Below are 22,716 nucleotides of genomic sequence, written 5' to 3' on the forward strand. Positions count from 1 at the left end.
TCCAGAGAATTAAAGGTTTGTCAGTTTACAGCCCAGGGAGGAGACGACGCTGAGTGGCCTGAAGGTGTCTACTGCGAAGGGAAAAGTGCTGGTGGTGTGGAAGAGGTGAACCTCTCCATGACCCTTGGGCATATGCACCTACAGCAGATCCAGGAGCTGTGCACTAACTACGCGCCAATGTTCTCAACCACCCCAGGACTGACTGAACGGGCATACCACTCCATTGACACAGGTAATGCTCACCCAATTAAAGTCCAAACTTACCAGGTGTCTCCTCAAGCTAAAACTGCTATAGACTGGGAGATCCAGGATATGTTACAGATGGGTGTAATCCGCCCCTCTGGAAGTGCATGAGCACCTCCAGTGGTTCTAGTTCCCATACCAGATGGGGAGATACGTTTTTGCGTGGACTACCGTAAGCTAAATGCTGTAACTCGCCCAGACAACTATCCAATGCCACGTACAGATGAACTATTAGAGAAACTGGGATGGGCCCAGTTCATCTCTACCTTGGACTTAACCAAGGGGTACTGGCAGGTACCACTAGATGAATCCGCCAAGGAAAGGTCAGTCTTCACCACACGTCTCGGGCTGTATGAATTTAATGTACTCCCTTTCGGGCTGCGAAATTCACCCACCACCTTCCAAAGACTTGTAGATGGTCTCCTAGCGGGATTAGGAGAATATGCAGTCGCCTACCTTGACGATGTGGCCATATTTTCGGATTCCTGGGCAGAACACGTGGAACATCTACAAAAAGTCCTTGAGCGCATGAGGGAGGCAGGACTAACTGTTAAGGCTAAGAAGTGTCAAATAGGCCTAAACAGAGTGACTTACCTTGGAGACCAGGTGGGTCAAGGAACTATCAGCCCCCTAAAGGCCAAAGTGGATGCTATCCAGAAGTGGCTTGTCCCAAAGTCAAAGAAACAGGTTCAATCCTTCTTAGGCTTGGCCGGTTATTACAGACGATTTGTACCGCAATACAGCCAAATCGCCGCCCCACTGACAGACCTAACCAAAAAGAAACAGCCAAATGCCGTTCAGTGGATCGAAGAGTGTCAGAAGGCCTTTAACCAGCTTAAAGCGACACTCATGTCTGACCCTGTGCTAAGGGCCCCAGACTTTGACAAACCACAGATGCGTCCGAGCGTGGTGTGGGAGCCGTTTTAATGCAGAAAGGACCTGATCAAGAATTCCACCCTATAGTGTTTCACAGCAAAAAACTGTCTGAGAGGGAAAGCAACTGGTCAGTCAGTGAAAAAGAATGTTACGCCATTGTCTACGCCCTGGAAAAGCTACACTCATATGTTTGGGGACGGCGCTTCCATCTGCAAACCTACCATGCTGCACTACAGTGGCTTCATACTGCCACGGGAAATAACAAAAAACTTATTCGGTGGAGTTTAGCTCTCCAAGTTTTTGATTTTGACATCCAACACATCTCAGGAGCTTCTAACAAAGTGGCTGATGCACTCTCCCATGAAAGTTTCCCAGAATCAACTGGTTAAAATCGTCCTTGAGATGTGGAAAATATTGTTAGTCTTTATGTACTTGGTAGTATATTTAGAGATGCATGTGTCTTATTAACTGTTTTTCCTAGAGCTCCAGGAAGAAATCCCAGCCAGCGTTTCAGCCTAGCTGAGATTTGGGGGGCGTGTCATAAATATAAAGGGAAGGGTAAACCCCTTTAAAATCCCTCCTGGCCAGAGGAAAAATCCTCTCACCTGTAAAGGGTTAAGAAGCTAAAGGTAACCTCGCTGGCACCTGACCAAAATGACCAATGAGGAGACAAGATACTTTCAAAAGCTGGGAAGAGGGAGAGAAACAAAGGGTCTGGGTCTGCCTGTATGCTGCTTTTGCCAGGGACAGAACAGGAATGGAGTCTTAGAACTTTTAGTAAGTAATCTAGCTAGGTATGTGTTAGATTATGATTTCTTTAAATGGCTGAGAAAAGAACTGTGCTGAATAGAATGACTATTCCTGTCTGTGTGTCTTTTTTGTAACTTAAGGTTTTGCCTAGAGGGATTCTCTATGTTTTGAATCTAATTACCCTGTAAGGTATCTACCATCCTGATTTTAGAGGTGATTCCTTTACTTCTATTCAAAGTCTTCTTGTAAGAAAACTGAATGCTTTTTCATTGTTTTAAGATCCAAGGGTTTGGGTCTGTGGTCACCTATGCAAATTGGTGGGGATTTTTACCAAACCTCCCCCAGGAAGTGGGGTGCAAGGGTTGGGAGGATTTTGGGGGGAAAGACATGTCCAAACTACGTTTCCCAGTAAACAGAGTTAAAGTTGGGTGGTGGCAGTGGAAATTCCAAGGGCAAAGGGTAAAATTAATTGGTACCTTGGGGAAGTTTTAACCTAAGCTGGTAAAAGTAAGCTTAGGAGGTTTTCATGGAGGTCCCCACATCTGTACCCTAGAGTTCAGAGTGGGGGAGGAACCTTGACAGAACCCCTGTTCCTCGGTGATCTTAACTCGCTAAGAGAACTGCTCTTCGTCTTTGCTGTATATAGTTTCTAGTTAGAGAGTTGTCTGTTACTTTTTATTAGTTTGTTTGTTTTCCTTGGGCTTTTCCCCTTCAGGGTTCTTTTTTCTCCCCGACCTGGGGACTATGCCCCGACAAGCCAGCTTCAAGAACTGGGCCTTGTGCTCTCACTCCTTTTCAGTGAGTAACGAGCACACTCGTTGCCTTTACTCTCTTGGTGAAGCCCACGTTGTCTCTTGCTGCTCCATCTGCCGCTTGTTTCCATCCCAGACTTGAGCAGCTCATGAACTTTGCTTCTGCAAATGTCTGATGGGGTAGGTGATGCACCCACATGTGCAACCAAACCCAGCTCCGATGGACCCACTGAAATGGGACCCGTCACCCAAGGTGAGCACTCCACTGAGCCCCTCACTGGCAGCACTGTCACACTCATCGAAGCCCCACCTCATGCACAAGAAGCACAGACATAAGGGCAGCTCCCTGATGGGGACTGTCTCTAAATGCAGTGTTACCTTCCCAAGCTGTTAGGTTGGGTGAGAAGTTGTGCGCAGCTGTGGATACTCCTGCTCTGAAGAAGGCTCGTATGGCGCATCACTCCAAATGCTGTCGTACACCACCATCCCCATCTTCTGCTCCAGCACCTGGGCCTCCTCCTTTGCCCTTGGCACCATCGATGCTGCCAGCACCTTCTGGCCTGTAACGCCCAGTCCCGCACATTCCAGGGCAATTATCACCCCTGACACCATCGGCTGAGCTCGTGCTGCCTTTTGCTGGCTCTCCCACACACTCTGGACCTCCGCCTGTTCCAAGACTACATTCTCCAGTGGATGAGCCCCTCGTGCTCCATCCTTCTCTGCTGGCTCCAGTGATGGATGAGCCCCTTCTACTTGTTGAATTCCCTCTCAGACCTCATCTTGCACTGATGGCCCCTCCCTTGCTGGACCATTCTTCTGAATCTGAGTGGTCTCCAATCTAGACACAGCCTTCTCTCCTGCCTGGTCCTACAGCTCAGACTCTCTCCACCTGTCCTACCCACCGACATACTGACCCGTGGTTCTTCTACCTGCAGGCACCTCTGATGCCTGGTGAGCCGTATTCCTGTCCCTAGTCACCTGCTTTGGACCCCTACCATGATTGTGGGATGCACCACCCGCATCACCACCCATTTTCCACCCATACTGCAACTTTCCATGATGAGTCTCTGGGTGCTTCTACTCCATCAGCTCTGTGGGCACCAGCTGCAACGTTGGCCCCTGTGGTCCCCGCGGGTGCCTCTTCGTTCCTGGACGATGCCCTCATTTCACTCTCCCTCTCGCCACCTGATGACCATGCCCAATACCAGAGCTTGCTTGGCTGCTGAGCTTAATCTCTCAATGGAGGACATTCAGGACTTCCAGGACCAATTCCTGGACATTCTCCAGGACCTTCCTGTATTGCCTTGCCCATCCATGATGCCATCTTGCAGCCAGCTCAGGCTGTTTAGCACGCATCAGCCTCCTGTGCTGAGGTGGGTGGAACGCTGCTACTTTGTGCTGTCTAAGGATACAGACTTTCTCTTTACCCACCTGCCACCCAACTCCCTGGTAGCCCACATGGCCACCGAATGCGCTAAGTCAGAAACACTTTAAATCCACCCCTCCTGACCACACTGCCAAAAAGCTGAACTTGCTCGGCCACAAGGTATCTTCGTCCACGGGTCTACCTGTTCTGCATTGCCAGGTACCAGGCTGTTCTTGCAAAGTATGAGTTCCTGTCCTATTCCAAGCTGGTGGTTTTTCAGAGCTTCTTCCCTCCAGAAAAGCAGCAGGACTTTCAGCATCTGTTGGATGAGGGCAAGCTGGTGGCCAAGGTAGCTCTCTAGGCTGCTGTTGATACCCTGCCACCACTGCGTCATGCTCCCTGGCATCTGGAGTGGTGCTCCATTGCGATTCTTGGCTCCAGTCTAGCGGTTTCCCTAAGGAGGTCCAGACAACTCTTGAGGACCTTCCCTTTGACAATCATAAGCTATTTAGTGACAAGATGGACGAGTCCCTCCTCTCCCTTAAGGACTCCTACACCGCCCTCTGGTTGCTGGGCATTTATACTCTGGCCCTGACCTGCCAACAGCAATGCTACTTCTTCCACCCTTGCCCTCAAGCCGCTTACTAGCGGTACCCTCAACAGCCACCTGATTTGCCTTGCTGCTATCCACACTCACAGCGACCTTGACATTTTTCCTCTGCTGCTTCCACCTTCCACCACCATCTGTCTAAGCAATCTCTTTGACTCTTTTCTCGAGACCAATGAAGCCTCCTCCATTTCTCTGGCCACACTATGGATCGTCTTCGGGGGTCGTCTTGCCCTCTTTGCCCACAACTGGGGCAGGATCACTTCTGATTGTTGGGTGCTGGACATCATCATCAGGGCTACCTTATCAAATTCCTCTTCTTCCCTCCTTGTCATGCGCCCAGTGGCTGCCCTTTAGACCCTTCCCAGAGCCATCTCCTCCATGAGGAAGTGACCGCCCTCCTCCAAAAGGGCATCATAGAATCCGTGCCATAGCGCTACCATAGCCGTGGTTTTTATTCCCCCTATTTCCTCATCCTGAAGACAGGGGGTGGTTGTCAGGGTTCCCTCCCCACTCTGAACTCTGGGGTACAGATGTGGGGACCCACATGAAAGACCCCCTAAGCTTATTACTACCAGCTTAGGTTAAAAACTTCCCCAAGGCACAAATCCTTTCCTTGTTCTTGGACGGTATTGCTGCCACCACCAAGTGATTTAGACAAAGATTCAGGAAAAAGACCACTTGGAGTCCCTATTTCCCCAAAATATCCCCCCCAAGCGCTTTCTCCCCCTTTCCTGGGGAGGCTTGAGAATAATATACCAACCAATAGGTTAACAAATTGAGCACAGACCAGACTCTTGGGTTTTTAGGACACTAAAAACCAATCAGGTTCTTAAAAGAAGAACTTAATTATAAAGAAAAAAGTAAAAGAAGCACCTCTGTAAAATCAGGATGGAAGGTAACTTTACAGAGTAATAAAAAGATTTAAAACACAGAGGATTCCCCTCTAGGCTCAGCTTCAAAGTTACAAAAACAGGAATAAACGTCCGTCTTAGCATAGGGAAAATGCACAAGCTAAAACAAAAGATAATCTAATGTATTTCCTTGCTATTACTTACAATTCCTGTAATTTTAGGTGTATCATTTCAGTAGGAGCTGGGTTACCTGCTTCATCTCTCTCTTTGTCCTGAGAGGTAACAAAAACAAAGAACAAACAAAACCTCCCTTCCCCACCCCCAGATTTGAAAGTATCGTCTTTCCCCATTGGTCCTTTTGGTCAGGTGCCAACCAGGTTATTTGAGCTTCTTAACCCCTTACAGGTACAGGACGGATTTTATGCTACCCTTAGCAGTATGTTTATGACAGTGGTCTTCATCCCATTCTGAATCTCTACTCCATGAACAAGTTTATTTGCAAGTTTTGCTTGATTATCCCTTCCCTCCTCTGTGGAGCTTGGTTTGCAGCTCTCGATATTAAAGATGCATACTTCCACATAGACATCCACCCTGCTCATCGCAAATTCCTTCCCTTCCAGGTGGGGAGTTCCCATTACCAATTCCCTGTCTTGCCCTTTGGAATTGCAATTGCCCCCCCCCCACCCCCCACATCTTCACTAAGGTCTTCATGGTCGTGGTGGCCTATATGTGCCACCTCTGCCATTCCCTCTTCCCCTACCTGGACGACTGGCTCCTTGTGGCACCATCTTTCCCCCTTCTCCTTGCTACTATCCAGACCCTCTGAGCCCTCATCGGCAGCTTGGGGATCTGCATCAATGAGGAAAAGTCTATCCTTGCCTCTACCCGCACGCTCACCTTCAGAGGGGCACGTCTGGACTCTGTCTCACCTTTCTTCTCACAGACCACTTTGCTGCTCTTATCATGATGCTCCGCCACTGCCCATGAGCGTGTGTCCATCAGTGCCTCTCCCTCCTGGGCCATATGGTGGCCTGTACCATGGTCATGCCATTTGCCTGCCTCCATATGCGTTGTCTTCAGCTCTGCAGCTCTGTCTATGTCCTGCAGTCGGACCCCCTGAACAATCTGGTTGTCATCCCTCCCACTGTTTTGGCTTCCCTCGCCTGACGGTGCAACCCGTCTGTGGTTCTAGGAGGCATTACGTTCATGTCCCCCATGTTCAGCACTACTTTCACCACAGATGCCTCACTCATGGGCTGGGGCACCGACCTCGACAGCCGCCCAGGCCAAGGACTTTGGTCAGCAAGCATCATGCAGATGCACATCATCATTCTGGAACTATGGGCGGTGCACCTGGCTTGTCAGGCCTTCCTGCCCTTCTTCTGGTTCCCATCATATTCAACTTATGTCTGACAACATGATGGTGTTTGTATATATCAACAAACAGGGCAGAGTCAGGTCTCCTTCCCTCTGTGTGGAGGTCATCCTTCTTTGGAACTGGTGCCTCCAGCACAGAGTCACCCTTCATGCTGTGCACCTCCTGGGCACCAGCAACTTATTGGCGGACAGGATCAGCCAGTCCTTCCACACCAACCACGAATGGGAACTCCATGACTCCACTCTCCAGTCCATCTGTTATCTGTGGGGCACATCATGCTGGGATCTCTTTGCAACATTGGAGAACTACAAGCGTTTCCCTCTTCTGCTCCAGGGAACTCTTGGCTCAGGTTCATAGGGTAATGCTCTTCTCCTCCCCTGGACCTCAGATCTCCACTACACCTTCCCATCCATTCCCCTTGTCAGGGTTCCTTCCCCACTCTGAACTCTAGGGTACAGATGTGGGACCTGCATGAAAAACCCCCTAAGCTTATTTCTACAAGCTTAGGTTAAAACTTCCCCAAGGCACAAAGTCTTTGCCCTTGGTTTAGTTAAACACTGCCACCACCAAGTGATTTAACAAACAATCAGGGAAAGGGCCACTTGGAGTTCCTATTTCCCCAAAATAACCCCCCCCCCCAAGCCCCTTACACCTCCTTTCCTGGGGAGGCTTGAGAATAAACAAGATAAGCACAGACCAGCCTTGGATTTTTAAGACCCAAAAACCCCAATCAGATTTTTAAAAAACAGAACTTTATTAGAAGAACAAAAAAAGATAAGAGAACAACTCTGTAAGATCAGAATGGAAGATAATCTTACAGGCAGTCAGATTCAAAACATAGAGAATCCCTCTAGGCAAAACCTTTAAGTTACAAAAAGACACAAAAACAGGAATACACATTTCCTCCAGCACAGTGAATTTCACAAGCCAAAACAAAGAAAACCTAACACATTTTCTAGCTAGATTACTTACTAACTTTACAGAAGTTGGAGGGCTTGCATCCTTGATCTGTTCCCAGCAAAGGTAACACACAGACAGACAAAAGCCTCCCCCCCCCGATTTGAAAGTATCTTTTTCCCTCATTGGTCATTTTGGGTCAGGTGCCAGCCAGGTTATCTGAGCTTCTTAACCCTTTACAGGTAAAAGGACTTTGCCTCTGGCCAGGAGGGATTTTATAGCACTGTATACAGAAAGGTGGTTACCCTTCCCTTTATATTTATGACACCCTCCTTCCCCAGGTCCTGCGCAAAGTACGGAAGGACCGAGTGACGGTTATCCTTGTAGCTTCCTCCTGGCCTGACCAGTATTGGTGCACTGATGATCTCTGCCTCTGCGCTCACCCCCTGATTCCTCTTCCAACCCTCCCAGATCTCCTAACACAGGTGCACGTCCAGCTGCGACACCCCAACCTGAGCCCTCTCCACCTCACAGCATGGTATTTGGTTGGGGCTCATGTGTACACCAGGCTTGCTCCACCCCCATCTGAGACATCCTCACTTGTAGCAGATGCTAATCCACTCAAACTTGTTATCAAGCAAAGTGGCACCGCTTCACTGCATGGGTGCACTGCCATCACATCTCTCTGGCTCCCTCTCCATTCCTGTCCTTCTGGACTACCTCCTTCATCTTCGCCAATCTCTTGCCCACTCTTCCATCTGCATCCCCCTGGCAGCACTCAGAGCCTTTCTTCCTCCTGTGGATGGCTTCTCCGTCTTCACCCATCCAACGACCTTCCACTTCCTCCATGGCCTTCTCAACGCCTTTCCCACTCAATATAGAGGCCTACCCCTTCTTGGGATCTGAATCTGGTCCTCTCTGCACTCACCAAGCCACCCTTCGAACCCCTCAACATCTGCTCCCTTTCCCATCTTTCCATGAAGGTGATATTCTTGGTGGCCATTACCTCTGCATGGCATGTCAGCAAACTGGCAGCCATGATAGCAGATCCATCATTTACCATCTTCCATAAAGACACAGTCTCCTTACGCCTTCACCCCAGGTTCCTCCCCAAGATGGCCTCCTCCTTCCACCTCAACCAGAGTATACACCTTCCAGTCTTCTACCCTAAGATGCATGCCTCCCCAGTGGAGCAAACTTGCACACCCTCGATGTTTGCAGAGCATTAGCCTTTTATCTCCACAGCACCCGTGACTTCCGAGCATCCCCCTGGCTCTTCATTGCCATTGCAGAGCATTGCTGCAGTTATGCCCTTTCTTCCCAACACCTCTCCAACTGGATTTCCCATTGCGTTGGACCTGCTATGCACTCTCTCATGCTTCCCTTCTGCTGGGAGTCACAGCCCACTCCACACAGGCTTATGCCACCATGTCAACTTTCCTTGTGGTTGTTCTATGGCAAGAGATATGTCAGGCAGCTACTTGGTCCTCTGTCCACACCTTTTCCGCTCACTATGCCATTGTCTCCTCAATGGCAACACATAACACAGGTATGGGTCAATGGACACTACTATGAACAGTTCCAGCTCTGGTACATGGCACACATGCACACCCACCTTTGGAATCCAGATAGGGACCAGACATCTCGAAGAACCTCCATTTACAGTAAGTAACCTTCTCCTCTGAGGTGTAAACTGTTGCATTCATTTCAGTGGCTGCAACTCAGATGGCAGTGATGATACTTTGAATGTCAACACGTTTCACTGCTTATCAAAGCATGTAAGAAAGGAGAGGCTTGTATTACAAAGATCTACTTCACCATTTCCTAAAGTATGTGCGTCTCTCTCTTTCTGAAGAATTAGCCATGTGGCGCAGTCTAAACACAAAATTGTACTAGTTTAAGTAAAGATGTGGTGTTAAATCAATGTAAAATCTGTGTATGGAGACTTAATTTGATTTAAATCTGCCTTAACCAATATAAATCAGTTTTAAACAATGACCAGGCTGGAATATGCAGCAGTTTAATTAAGTTGGATTTTAAGTTGATTTTGGTTAAACCAGTGCAACTTCTATGCGTAGACAAGATCTTAGCTGTGTTTGCTAAAATGGTGGGATTGCAGTGGAGCCATGATTGGTTTCATTTTCTTGACGGGGTGGGGGGGGAGTCTTACCTTTTAAAAGGCTGGGAAACAATGGGCTAGTAAACAGGACAAACACTTAAGAAGATAATTTTGCCTTACCCCTAGCATACTTGGTTCATTTTTTAAAACAGGCAATAAATAAATAAAAATCAATGTTCTATAACTCATTCCATAGCAAGGACTATCACCTGGATGGATGTTAGGATGAAGAGTCTTTTTGTTCTGTGTTTGTACAGCACTGAGCACAAGCGGGCCTAGAGCCATGACTGGGAGGTTCACAGGGGCTGCTGTGATGGCTGACACATTGGGGATTGAACCTTGCAGAGCTACAAGGACAAACTACTACTGCTTGAGCTAAACAGCCAGTTCTCTGTACCCAGGGATGTAACAACTCATATCCTCTGTAGATCGGCACAAAATGGGCTCTGCAACACACAGTTACCAGTGAGCAGTGCTTTATTTGTGACAGGGTTGAGCCTTGGCACCTCTAGGCTTGCTGCATCAGATATGAATGTAAAAAAATTGCTTGCACCCCAGCACCTAAATGCTTGTGCCCCGAGACCTCTTTCATTACAAATTAAACATTGCCACTGGGTTACGTATGTCATCTGCTCAGAAGAAGCTGATCCTGAGTGTTTGAGGCCCACAGTGAGACTTTGACTTTGTCCCATTTCGGAACATAGAAATTTTTTTTCAAAATTTCTAAAATTCTTGTGGGACAGGAAAACTATTTCCCACCCAGCCCTGCCTATAACACATTTAAGCAATGTGCTTGTAACAGTGAGTAAACAAATACTGCTCATGAACCATCTATAACAAATAGTGTACTGCTGACATCAGTAGTGTGTTTATTGGGCTGTGTCTATCACATCTCTATCATGTATTAGCCTTTATAAACCATCCACGAATGGAAACTTAAGATAGGAATACAGGAATTGCCAAACTGGATCCAGCCCAAGGTCCATCTAACCCAGTATCCTGTCTCTGACAGTGGCTGGCAGCAGATGCTTCAGGGGGGAGGTTTAAAATGTGGGGTAATCCCGCCCCCCCATTGGTCCCATCCTGGTCTATAATAAAGATTGGTTTAAGCCTTGAAGCACAAGATTTAATATCCCTTCGAAAAGTGTATATAAATAAAAGTGTAACTGTATTCATTTTATTTATCCTAAAAGACCTCCGTTATTTTTGTACAACAAGTTAGATTTTCTCTCTGTAGCAAGCTCTGTGGTATGCTCTAGGAATTATTTTGGGAAATGGTAACAAGATGGTAACAATGACCCCTTCTGGCTTTTTGATCTATTAATCTGTGACAATAAATAATGCCATTACTTCAACTGACATGTTGGTTAGAAAAACTCCCTCATTGCCTATTTTCTTTCAGTGCTGTTACCATTTAGGTTTCTCTGACATCACTTCATGGCAACCCATCAACCCCTCTGTGGGACAGCCCCGGTAGGGGTGCTGCTCCACACAGTGCAGGGCCGGGCACATAGTTGGCGCTTGGCGCTATGCAAATAATTATAATGGCCAACCATATTTTTTTAAAATAAATGTTTGCTGAGTAGCACTTCCCATCTCCCAGGGTTGCAATAATACCTAGCTCTTCAGTAGCGCTGGTCATCAGCAGATCTCTTTACAAAGGAAGTCAGCATCATTATCCCCATTTTCAGATGGGGTAATTGAGGAACAGAGAGGTGAAGCAACTTGCCCAGGATCACCCAGCAGCTCAGTGACAGAGCCAGGAATAGAGTCCAGGTCTCTGGAGTCCCAGTCCAGTGCGCTCTCCACTAAGCAAGGCTATATAAGGCATACTCCCAAGGGATAGTGTTATGGTGGCAGACCCTCAGCTCATGTTAGTTGTCACGGCTCCATTGACGTAAATGGAACTGTGATGGTTCGCACCAGCTGCGGATGGGCCCTGTAGTTGACATGGGTCCCTTAACTCTGAGTTCTGTTGCTGTGGCCTTCAAAATCAACATCTGAACGCAGTGGGCCTGACACTCCCCTCACTGACGCCCGTTGAGCACCAGCAAAGGGCAGTGCAGGCAATGCATTTACTCCTGATTTACATGGGGGTGAGAGGAGAATCTGACCCAGTGTGAATCATAGGCCCCACTTCTCCGGGCGCTGGAGGCGGGGAGCTGCCAGTGGGTGCAGAGCACCCACCAATTTTTCCCCATGGGTGCTCCAGCCCCAGAGCACCCATGGAGTCCACGCCTATGTTGTGAATGGGTTTGAATACAGTTGGCCTGCTTCTGCTCTCATATCAATGGAAGGCCCCGATTCAACGGAACATTTAAACACGACTTAAGTTAAGCAACTGCTTAAGTGCTTTGCTGAATGGCGATGGGATTACTCACGTGCTCAAAGGCAGTCATGTGCTTAAGTGCTTTGCTGAGTGAGGATTTAGATCAGGAGTAATGGGGAAGTTGTCTCTACAGAGAAGTTAGGATAAGTAAGCTAGAGTGTGAATTTAAAGTGTACTGGCTACTCTGCACTAGCCCCCTGAATGGACACTCCTACTCCACACTAGGAACGCCTTTGTGTGTTTTATCTCAATACACTTTGTGTGCTGAAGCACACCCAGGAATATGACTGTCCATGCGGGGGGTTAGTGCATACAGTAGAACTTCAGAGATATGAATATGATATGAACTCCAGAGTTACAGACTTCCTGGTCAACTGGACACGCTGTGAAGCTGGAAGCCCTGGCTGGGATGATTTAATTGGGGATCGGTCCTGCTTTGAGCAGGGGGTTCGACTAAATGACCTTATGAGGTCCCTTCCAACCCTGATATTCTCTGATTCTATGATTCGCTCACCCTCCCTGGGTCACTTCCTACCGTAGTTCCAGAAGCTGCTGTCTGTAGGGCATCAGGGTCTCCAAGCTCCTCAACATGGATGGTTCTCTGGTGCTCCTTAGGCTCCAGGCCTCCAATCCGGCTCGTATGGTCTCTGGCTCTTGCAGGCAGGGGCTGTGGTGGCTCTTCAGCTGGTGCTTCGGCCAAAGGTCCTTCCCCTCCGGCAGTCAGCCCAGAATGAGCTGGGCTGCTCCCTTTTATACTGAGGCAGCAGTTGGAGCATGCCCAGCATGGCCTGAAGGCTGGGATTTCTGCCTCTCATAGTGTGGGGTTAACCCTTCCCTCTCCAGTGTGGGGTATGCACACCCCATCACAAAACCCATCTGTCAGGTCTAGGATCTCAGATACGCAGTGTATCCCCAAAACACATGAAGTTACATCAGCCACTGAGTCTTGGCACAGACCACCAGCCCTGATGAAAGATATCCTACAGTGGGACTGCTGGCAAAGGGAGGGAGGGCCCCTGTGGAATCATAGAATCATAGACTCATAGAATATCAGGGTTGGAAGGGACCCCTGAAGGTCATCTAGTCCAACCCCCTGCTTGAAGCAGGACCAATTCCTAGTTAAATGATCCCAGCCAGGGCTTTGTCAAGCCTGACCTTAAAAACCTCTAAGGAAGGAGATTCTACCACCTCCCTAGGTAACGCATTCCAGTGTTTCACCACCCTCTTAGTGAAAAAGTTTTTCCTAATATCCAATCTAAACCTCCCCCACTGCAACTTGAGAGCATTACTCCTCGTTCTGTCATCTGCTACCATTGAGAACAGTCTAGAGCCATCCTCTTTGGAACCCCCTTTCAGGTAGTTGAAAGCAGCTATCAAATCCCCCCTCATTCTTCTCTTCTGCAGGCTAAACAATCCCAGCTCCCTCAGCCTCTCCTCATAAGTCATGTGTTCTAGACCCCTAATCATTTTTGTTGCCCTTCGCTGGACTCTCTCCAATTTATCCACATCCTTCTTGTAGTGTGGGGCCCAAAACTGGACACAGTACTCCAGATGAGGCCTCACCAATGTCGAATAGAGGGGAATGATCACGTCCCTCGATCTGCTCGCTATGCCCCTACTTATACATCCCAAAATGCCATTGGCCTTCTTGGCAACAAGGGCACACTGCTGACTCATATCCAGCTTCTCGTCCACTGTCACCCCTAGGTCCTTTTCCGCAGAACTGCTGCCTAGCCATTCGGTCCCTAGTCTGTAGCGGTGCATTGGATTCTTCCGTCCTAAGTGCAGGACCCTGCACTTATCCTTATTGAACCTCATCAGATTTCTTTTGGCCCAATCCTCCAATTTGTCTAGGTCCTTCTGTATCCTATCCCTCCCCTCCAGCGTATCTACCACTCCTCCCAGTTTAGTATCATTCGCAAATTTGCTGAGAGTGCAATCCACACCATCCTCCAGATCATTTATGAAGATATTGAACAAAACCGGCCCCAGGACCGACCCTTGGGGCACTCCACTTGATACCGGCTGCCAACTAGACATGGAGCCATTGATCACTACCCGTTGAGCCCGACAATCTAGCCAGCTTTCTACCCACCTTATAGTGCATTCATCCAGCCCATACTTCCTTAACTTGCTGACAAGAATACTGTGGGAGACCGTGTCAAAAGCTTTGCTAAAGTCAAGAAACAGTACATCCACTGCTTTCCCTTCATCCACAGAACCAGTAATCTCATCATAAAAGGCGATTAGATTAGTCAGGCATGACCTTCCCTTGGTGAATCCATGCTGGCTGTTCCTGATCACTTTCCTCTCATGCAAGTGCATCAGGATTGATTCTTTGAGGACCTGCTCCATGATTTTTCCAGGGACTGAGGTGAGGCTGACTGGCCTGTAGTTCCCAGGATCCTCCTTCTTCCCCTTTTTAAAGATTGGCACTACATTAGCCTTTTTCCAGTCATCTGGGACTTCCCCGGTTCACCACGAGTTTTCAAAGATAATGGCCAATGGCTCTGCAATCACAGCCGCCAATTCCTTCAGCACTCTCGGATGCAACTCGTCCGGCCCCATGGACTTGTGCACGTCCAGCTTTTCTAAATATCCCTAACCACCTCTATCTCCACAGAGGGCTGGCCATCTCTTCCCCATTTTGTGATGCCCAGCGCAGCAGTCTAGGAGCTGACCTTGTTAGTGAAAACAGAGGCAAAAAAAGCATTGAGTACATTAGCTTTTTCCACATCCTCTGTCACTAGGTTGCCTCCCTCATTCAGTAAGGGGCCCACACTTTCCTTGGCTTTCTTCTTGTTGCCAACATACCTGAAAAAACCCTTCTTGTTACTCTTGACATCTCTCGCTAGCTGCAGCTCCAGGTGCGATTTGGCCCTCCTGATTTCATTCCTACATGCCCGAGCAATATTTTTATATAATATTTTTATGGAGCTGGGGAAGGATAAAGAAACACAGGATGTTGGGAAGAACAAGAGTTATCGTGTCCAGTTTGGGGGAATCAGAGTGGGAGATCCCAGCTGAGGTGGGGATGAGGAAGAAAAAGGATAGGATGGTTAGGGGGTATAGAGCTCAAAGAAAGATCTGGTATCCTTGTGAAGTGTCAAGGAGAAGGATCGGAGTGAAATTAACTTGTGTCACCATATTAACTGTATCGAAAAGGCAATTAGGATTAGGTGAAGAACATGCTTGCAGTTGCTTGCTTTCAATATATGTACTTTCACTGCGTTACCATTGCAGAAAAATTGGTACTGTTTTTGAATGTCTCTATGAAGAGGATTGATCATAAATCATAGTAGTAGGGAATAGTGCTATTTTGCTCACACCTGAAACACTGGGAGCAATTCTTGTCTCCAGTTTGGGAAGAATACATTGTAGAAAAACTGTTAAACCATGATACAAAGAGTGAAGGCCACGGCACCCGAAATGCCTTAATGTTCCCTTCTTGTAAGTATGGATTCTGTTGTCCATGAAGCCAGTTGGATTCCTTCTGTTGCTCGCTTTGTTGTGGGAATGATGCCTGAGTTTACCAGACTGACGTGGTATGTGTTATTTCCCCGTAGGATTACATCCACCAGGTAACCTGCATCACGGAAAGAGAAAAGTTTATTGTGCCTATCCGAGCGATAGGGGCTCGGGCAATACTGGACTTCCCTGACCAACTGAACTTCTCCACCTGCCCCGTCAAGTACAGCACTCAGAAAACTCTGCTGGTTCGCAACATTGGCAATAGAGAGGCCCTCTACAGAATCAGCCTTCAGAGGTAAAGGGGGCTCTGGTTGGTCTTCATGTGCTTCACCTCGCTTGCTGAAGGCTGTGTTAATGCAGGGTAGCAAAGAGGAACCGAGCAATCAGATAACGTGCACATTGCAGCTTAGAGCACACCAGCTGTTTATTGTTACTTGCTGTGTGATGGAGAAAGTGTTTGTCTGAGACTCCAACCCTTGTCCATGGTGAGTTGCAGAGTTTTAGGGCATGCTGTTGTGTGTGCTCCATGGAAATAGCATGCACCAAACCTGTCAGATGAAAAAGGAAAAAATCTTGTTGCAGCCCTATAGTTAAAGATACAGATAGGAGAATGGTAGCTAAGTCCTTCTCCTGCTATGGAGTCTATGGGTAGGAGCTGTTGTCAGTTGCTGAATGTGGGTGTGTTCTCTCCGTGTGCTGTACCGGCTCTGGCCAGGTAGCCAGTACAGCAGACTCTGATCAAACTGCCCAGGAAGACCACAGACTTGGTTCAGTAGTGAAAACACTTGGCCAGGTTTATTGTCAATGAAGCACGGTCCTAGTGCCCAGGCGCAATGGTTATAGGTACACTAACACATGTATACTCATTACAATGGACCAGTTAAGTGAACTGCGGGATTTTTCATTCCCACCATGGCGAGACAAAGACTCCCCCCTGTGACCCCTATTTTATACACTGATACAAACAAGTTACGTATTGCCCCTCTGATGTGGTTAGTTACCACCCTTTAGTTGTACCTGTTCGTTGGATCAAAACATCTCTATCCATCACACTGTCATCCTGACTTTATTTTTAAGAGGGGTCAGTGTGCCCTTGCATCATCTTCAGGGAGTGACAGGGAGTGTGTGTACACCATAACCTTGTATTGGGATGTTCTGGTACTAAGTGCTTGTGTTTTCGCAACGCCTTGCCAAGTTCACGTATTGGATAGTGAACCTGCAAGCATCTGCTTTGTAAAAGGGTTTTTCTCATAGCTTGAGCCTTGGTAACTTTGCTTTATCTCAGCAGGGTCTGTCTTTAGTTCAGGCCTTAGGCCTTACACCATGCCACTTATGCCAGGCCTGTCTCAGGCTCTCTCTTTCTACTAGAGAAGCTTGTCAATCAGAGTCCATTTCTTGTCAATCAGACTCCATTCTCCAGATTTAGCTGCAATAGCTATTGTATGGTAAAGAAATACCAACTGAGTACTAAAACGTCTTTAAAGGTGCTTATCAGCTCCACCCCCCCACCCCCCCATAGATACACCATAGATTATATGCATGTTAAACTTCACTAACTATGTATGTCAGTCAGTTCCTAGGTCAGCAATCAACTAGTTCAATCCTGGTTTGCAACATGAAATTGAATGCATTGGAAAACTTTTTTTAATAATCTTGAACTGCAAGAAAAATCCAGCTGACTGTTATGAAAGTGCATGTTGACTGTGTAAAGATGAATAGCTGATAAGATTTCTCTTGTAGTCAAATAGTTGTGGGGAATCTGTCATCTTTTGCATTTTATTACGAATTTTCCAAAACCAGACTGGATTTTCAAGCAGAAATTTACATCTTTGACTACAAACAGTATTTTGTGCTAATTAAAAAGAGAGGCCACTCTGCTGTTCAGGTTCCTTTTAAATACTTATCTGCTCTTTCAGCATTGCAGCTGCAGCAGGGTTTTGTTTTTTTAAGTGCCAAAAAATATTCAGTGAAACGTCAAAAAGAGCTCTGCAGTGAAAACACTAAGAGAGATTGACCTCCAAGCAAAGCTGACAACCCAGTTGGAGGGTCAGGCCAATACACCACTGCACAGGATAATAAACCATTTGCTGGCAATTATGTACGAATAAATATGTCTAGGCAGACTTTCCCCGGAGACAGGCTCTTTTTCTGTTAACAGTATGGGGGTTGATTTCACTGCTGCTCAGGCTGCAGTAGAGACCGTGATGGTGTTACTAACAGTACAGGTGATGGGGATAAAGTTCAATTTGACACTGGCTCTTTTGCATATCAGCAGTAGTAACTTGAGGATGGTGATTGACTGTTATCTTTGAGCATTCAGACTTGTGCCAGGAGCTTCACAAATAAATGAGAGATGTGTTCCCTGTCCTGGAGAGCAGACAATGAAAATATAAGATGGTATGCAATAGTGAGACCAGCAGCGTGGCGAATAGGGGACGGTAGCCAAGTACACACCTGAATTCTGCTAAGTATGTGAGCACGTGCTTAAGTCCATCTCTGATCAATAAAGTGACTAAGCACATGCCTAAAGTTAAGCATGTGCTTAGTCTTTGCTGAATAAGAATGGACTGTTGAATTGGGGCCATAATATACATTTCTTGGATGTGTCTTGAAGTGCCCTTAATGTGTGTCCGTTAGAGTTCAGTGAATAATTATTTTTTTTGTTTTGATGGCCAAATTGGGGGCAAAAAGTTTAGTTAACTTCTAATCGAAACAGAATTTTTTCATTTTTTCTTGCTGAAACCAAAATGCTGGAAAAAATAGTTTGGGTGGAAAGAAAATATTTTGAGTGGTGATTGGGAAATACCATTTTGGAAGTTTTTGTTTTCAGAGTTTTTTTTACTGAAACTATTTGCCAAATCTGATCTGAATTTGTGCAGTTTCAGTGGCCCAGAACAGCATTTCCCAGCAAATTTACTAATCACTTCCCCCAAAATCACCCAACTTTAGTATACATGTGTGTGTATTTTTACATATACATATATTTTAAAAATTGAGGAGTTCAATTTGGTGGAATGGAACTGGTGTGGTGGAATGGAACTGGAGTGATTTGTAAGGGCATATGAATGTATAAACATAGGGAGGTGTCCTGGTCTCTTCCCCCTCTCTTTTTGTCATTGATAAAAGCAGAATAACGAGTTTCTCTTCTGTGATATTCAGCAAGATAAATATCAAGGGCCAGGAACTTTGAAATGAAAATGGTGCCTCAGAGCAAATCTCAGCACACAGCTTCCCGTTTTCATCTCAGCCTTCTTTGCTGTTGGCGCTAAAACCACTGCGCTGCGCTGCCTTGTAGGGAAGGGATGTTGAATTTCAAAGATGAGCACTTGCCTTTAGGAGCTTCACCACAAAGCTCCTAAAAGTTTTAGCAAACTCTCATGCAGAAAAAGTTATTGATGCTTTACTGTATTCTGATTCATTGTTATGATGAGTATGCCCATGACCCCAGCTCCCTACCCCCACTGAGCACAGGCAGGCCCCTCCCTGAGCCTCTGCCCATACCCTCACCGTACCCCCACCTGTGCCTCATGGCCATGAATAAATTTAGACTGGAAAATAGGTTTCTAACCATCAGAGTAGTGAGGTTCTGGAATAGCCTCCCAACAGGAGTAGTGGGGGCAAACAACTAACCTAGTTTGGAAATGGAGCTGGATAAGTTTATGAAGGGGATGATCTGACGGGGTTGCCTGCTGTAGCAGGGGACCGGACTCGATGACCCAGGAGGTCCCTTCCAGTCCTAAATCCCTATGTTTGTCACAGCTGCAGTGTCAGAAATCCCCTTTCATCACTCAATGCACTTCCAACACTTCCTCCTCCTTCTCCCTGATATTCTGGAGAGCAGGAGGGCATGGTGCTGCCCTGGCTTCTCTCCTCTTTGTTGACAATGTAGTGCCAACATTGTGTGGGAGCTTAGCTGGAGAAAGTGGCAAAGTATGGTTCTGTGGGTCTCAGAGCATCTTTTCCCCTACGTCTGAGGCCAGAACACAGGTCATGTTGAGAGCTGCAAATCACCAGGCTCATTCTAGGAGAGAACCATGCCAGAAAAGAAGAAATTCAAGGCGACTGATCCCCTTTCCAAACAGAAAGACACATTGAGTCAAATTCTTCCATCATGCAACTCCATTGATGTCACTTGAGTTACATGAAGGTTGAGATTGTCCCATCAATGGTCAAGCCAAGGGAGAAGATGTCTACCGAATCAGACCAAGACCACAGGCAACCAGGAAACAGAGTAAGTGGAAGGTTGATCAGCTGCAGTAACAAACAGTGATTCTGAAGAAATGATAAAGATGATCAGCTCATCTTCTCTCTTCAGAAGCTTCCTCTTAGCTGTCTCTCTGCAGAGCTTCTTGTCTCTATCAGGGAATGATGCAGAGGACAGTTAGGGCCATCACAGTATGCAAGGATCCTTCTGGGATATAGTTCAGCCCCTTTGATGCTGAAGAAGAGCTCCCAAAAATGGAGGCTGGAGGCAGAGAAGAGATGGAGATGTGGAAAGGGAGAAGCTGAAGATTCTTTGCAGGATTCTTCTGTGATATGATGGAGTGTTGGCTGCTCTGCTTATCCCATCAAAGAGACCTGTCTAACTGGGACAATCTTATTTCTTGTCTTGGTAACAGTACCATTATTAAAATTAATGTATGTGCTCAGATTAAATTATGGTTTGGGATTCGCCCCTTTTAGGTCCTAATGGAGGCCTGGAGGACATTCAGTCACTAGTAGGTTAATGCAACTCTGCTAGTGATTTCTCAGGGTCAGCAGGTGATTTTTTAATGAAATCAAAAGAATGGAAAAACCAGTTTTCAGCCTAACCTAAATTATTGTATTGTGAAGAACAGGTTTGGACACTGATAATGAGAAAGCAAAGACATTTTAGGAGGGAATAGAGAAAAAGGCAAATAAAAAGGTTATTGATGAAAGGTATAATATGGCTTGATAAGAAAGATATTGTTGCACCTGTGTGTGGTCCATGCATCTCGCAACTGGACAGATATTGAGGGTTTGGTTTAAAACCTAAATAAATTAATTGAATGTTGCCAACGCCACTTCCTCTTGTTAGTTACAATCCTAAATTTATAGCAGTGGTATTTGGGTTTGGCATCTTGATCAGATAGATACATTTGGCCAGCTCTTTAAAGAAAGGAAACTGATGACTGGAGGAATCAAGCTAAATATAAACGTCAAAATACCCTTTTATGTCATAACTTAGAAATTCAGTATTGGTCCCTTTCCAGTGTGGAAACAGGGGCCAGATCTTTGGTATCTAGGTCTGTTGAAATCAATGGAGTGAGGCTGATTGGTACACGCTGAAGCTCTGACTGTGATTATTGTTGACTGTAGAGAGCCTTCTAAACTTAGGCAGGTAAAATGGAGACAGTAGATCAAAACCAGAATTTGAAAAACAAATCAAATAGCTAAGTATATAAAGACACATAATACATCAAAAGTAGGAAAGTCATGTAAAGGAGAAAAAATAAGATAGTTGAAGATTTTTCAATATCCAGGGTCACTGGTCATCAGTTTAAAAGGATAGATTATCCAGAACCAGTATGGTTTTTAAGACCAATGCACAATTAATGAACTAAAGGCTAAAGTTTAATCTGACATCTTCATCTCAGCTGACCATTTGGCCGTTGAAATACATTCCCAGCTGGGGTGTGTAGCCTACTGTCTGTTTTATTATTTATGAACTATAGAAACCAAACTGATGAATTGATTTAAATCAAGAAAAGTTTAGGTTTAACAATGGGGCTCCCATTCCCCAGACCTGGAGACCTGGGATGCCTGTCAAAGGTAATGCACTCAGGCTTCAGAGAAAAAAGGCGGGGGAGGCAAAGCACAAGACTGTTCCTGCTGGCTTACCTCTGCTAGGTGGCTACAGATTGCATACAGCTCAGTCACAGTAGCGAGGCCCCAGCCTGAGGGTTATTGCCTAATGCAGCAAGGCGTAGTGGCCTCCATCCCCGCTTGAGAGTGAGAGACCACTACACTTCCCTTCCTCATCCAGCCATCTACATAGGCAACTTTAACAGCCATCCCAAAGACTGGGGATACTGCTCAAATGACACAACCAGGGAACCGATCACAGAATGGGTCTCCCTCGAAGACCTCCACCTGCTCTATGATCCGAAGCAATCCAGATCTTTTCGGTCTGCAAGTTGCACAATGGATCGCAGCCCTGACCTGTGTTTTGTGACCTGTAACAGCACAGGTATTCCACTGGCCACAAGAAGAACCATTTTAAGTCACTTCCCACATAACCAACATTACTCAGTTATCCTCCAACATTAGTTGAAGACAGGGATCACGTTTGTTGATTTGTGTTTCCCTTCATCCTCTCCCCTGGTTCTTGTCACGCATATGGAAAGCAGACCAGAAGTCCAAACTGGAAGCAATGTGATTTTTATTGGGGTTAATTTCCAGCAGGCATATGTATACTATAATTCAATTCTGCAGAGCCCTGTTTCCCAGTGTTCCCACTCCCCCCTCCTCAGCAAGCATAATTATAACTGAAATGCACACCCATAGTCCCACCTCTTACAACTTATGGTCATGTTTCGTTTTGGGGCTCATCTGGCTAGAGTCTTCTGTCCTACCCCTTTTGTACCCCATGGGAGGGGTAAGGAATGAGGTTGTACTTTGGTCAGGGGCAAGCATTTCTCTGGTCTTTTAGTGTTTTACTGGTTGCTTGACCTTGCCTTGAGATAAGGAGTTGAGGCAGTCTTCAAGTGTGCACTCATATATTACATTCCTGCCATGCCTGAGAACACTTTAACTGCTTTTATCTATTTTCATTATTTAACAAACCCATCTGGTTTAGGCAAAAGCAACATTTACAGTGTCTCTTTGGTTTTAGTAAAATCCTTTTGTTCATACATATTAGTAAAATATATATATATATATCCAACACCAAACAGACAAGCGGAACTCAAAATACTATCTCAGGCAAAACTTACAGGCCTGGATCCTACATTGGCACTAATACAGTAAACAATTTGTCCTCTGCATACAACACTGTCTGGAGACAGGGCCTCCTCCTCAAGATCTCCCGTGTCATTCACTGCTGGCGAACGA

The 22,716-nt window shown here is 46.4% G+C and overlaps 1 protein-coding gene across 1 annotated transcript in view; it reads left to right on the forward strand.

Moving 5' to 3' along the window:
- Positions 1–22,716, forward strand: part of HYDIN (HYDIN axonemal central pair apparatus protein) — a 387,143-nt gene that overhangs the window by 30,703 nt on the left and 333,724 nt on the right. Inside the window, exon 5 of the mRNA XM_077831048.1 lies at positions 15,738–15,937. Within this exon, the coding sequence (XP_077687174.1) occupies positions 15,738–15,937 (200 nt within the window). The remainder of the gene's footprint in view (positions 1–15,737; positions 15,938–22,716) is intronic.

This window comes from Eretmochelys imbricata, chromosome 12 (assembly GCF_965152235.1).
Source record: "Eretmochelys imbricata isolate rEreImb1 chromosome 12, rEreImb1.hap1, whole genome shotgun sequence".
NCBI classification, from domain to species: Eukaryota; Metazoa; Chordata; order Testudines; family Cheloniidae; genus Eretmochelys; species Eretmochelys imbricata.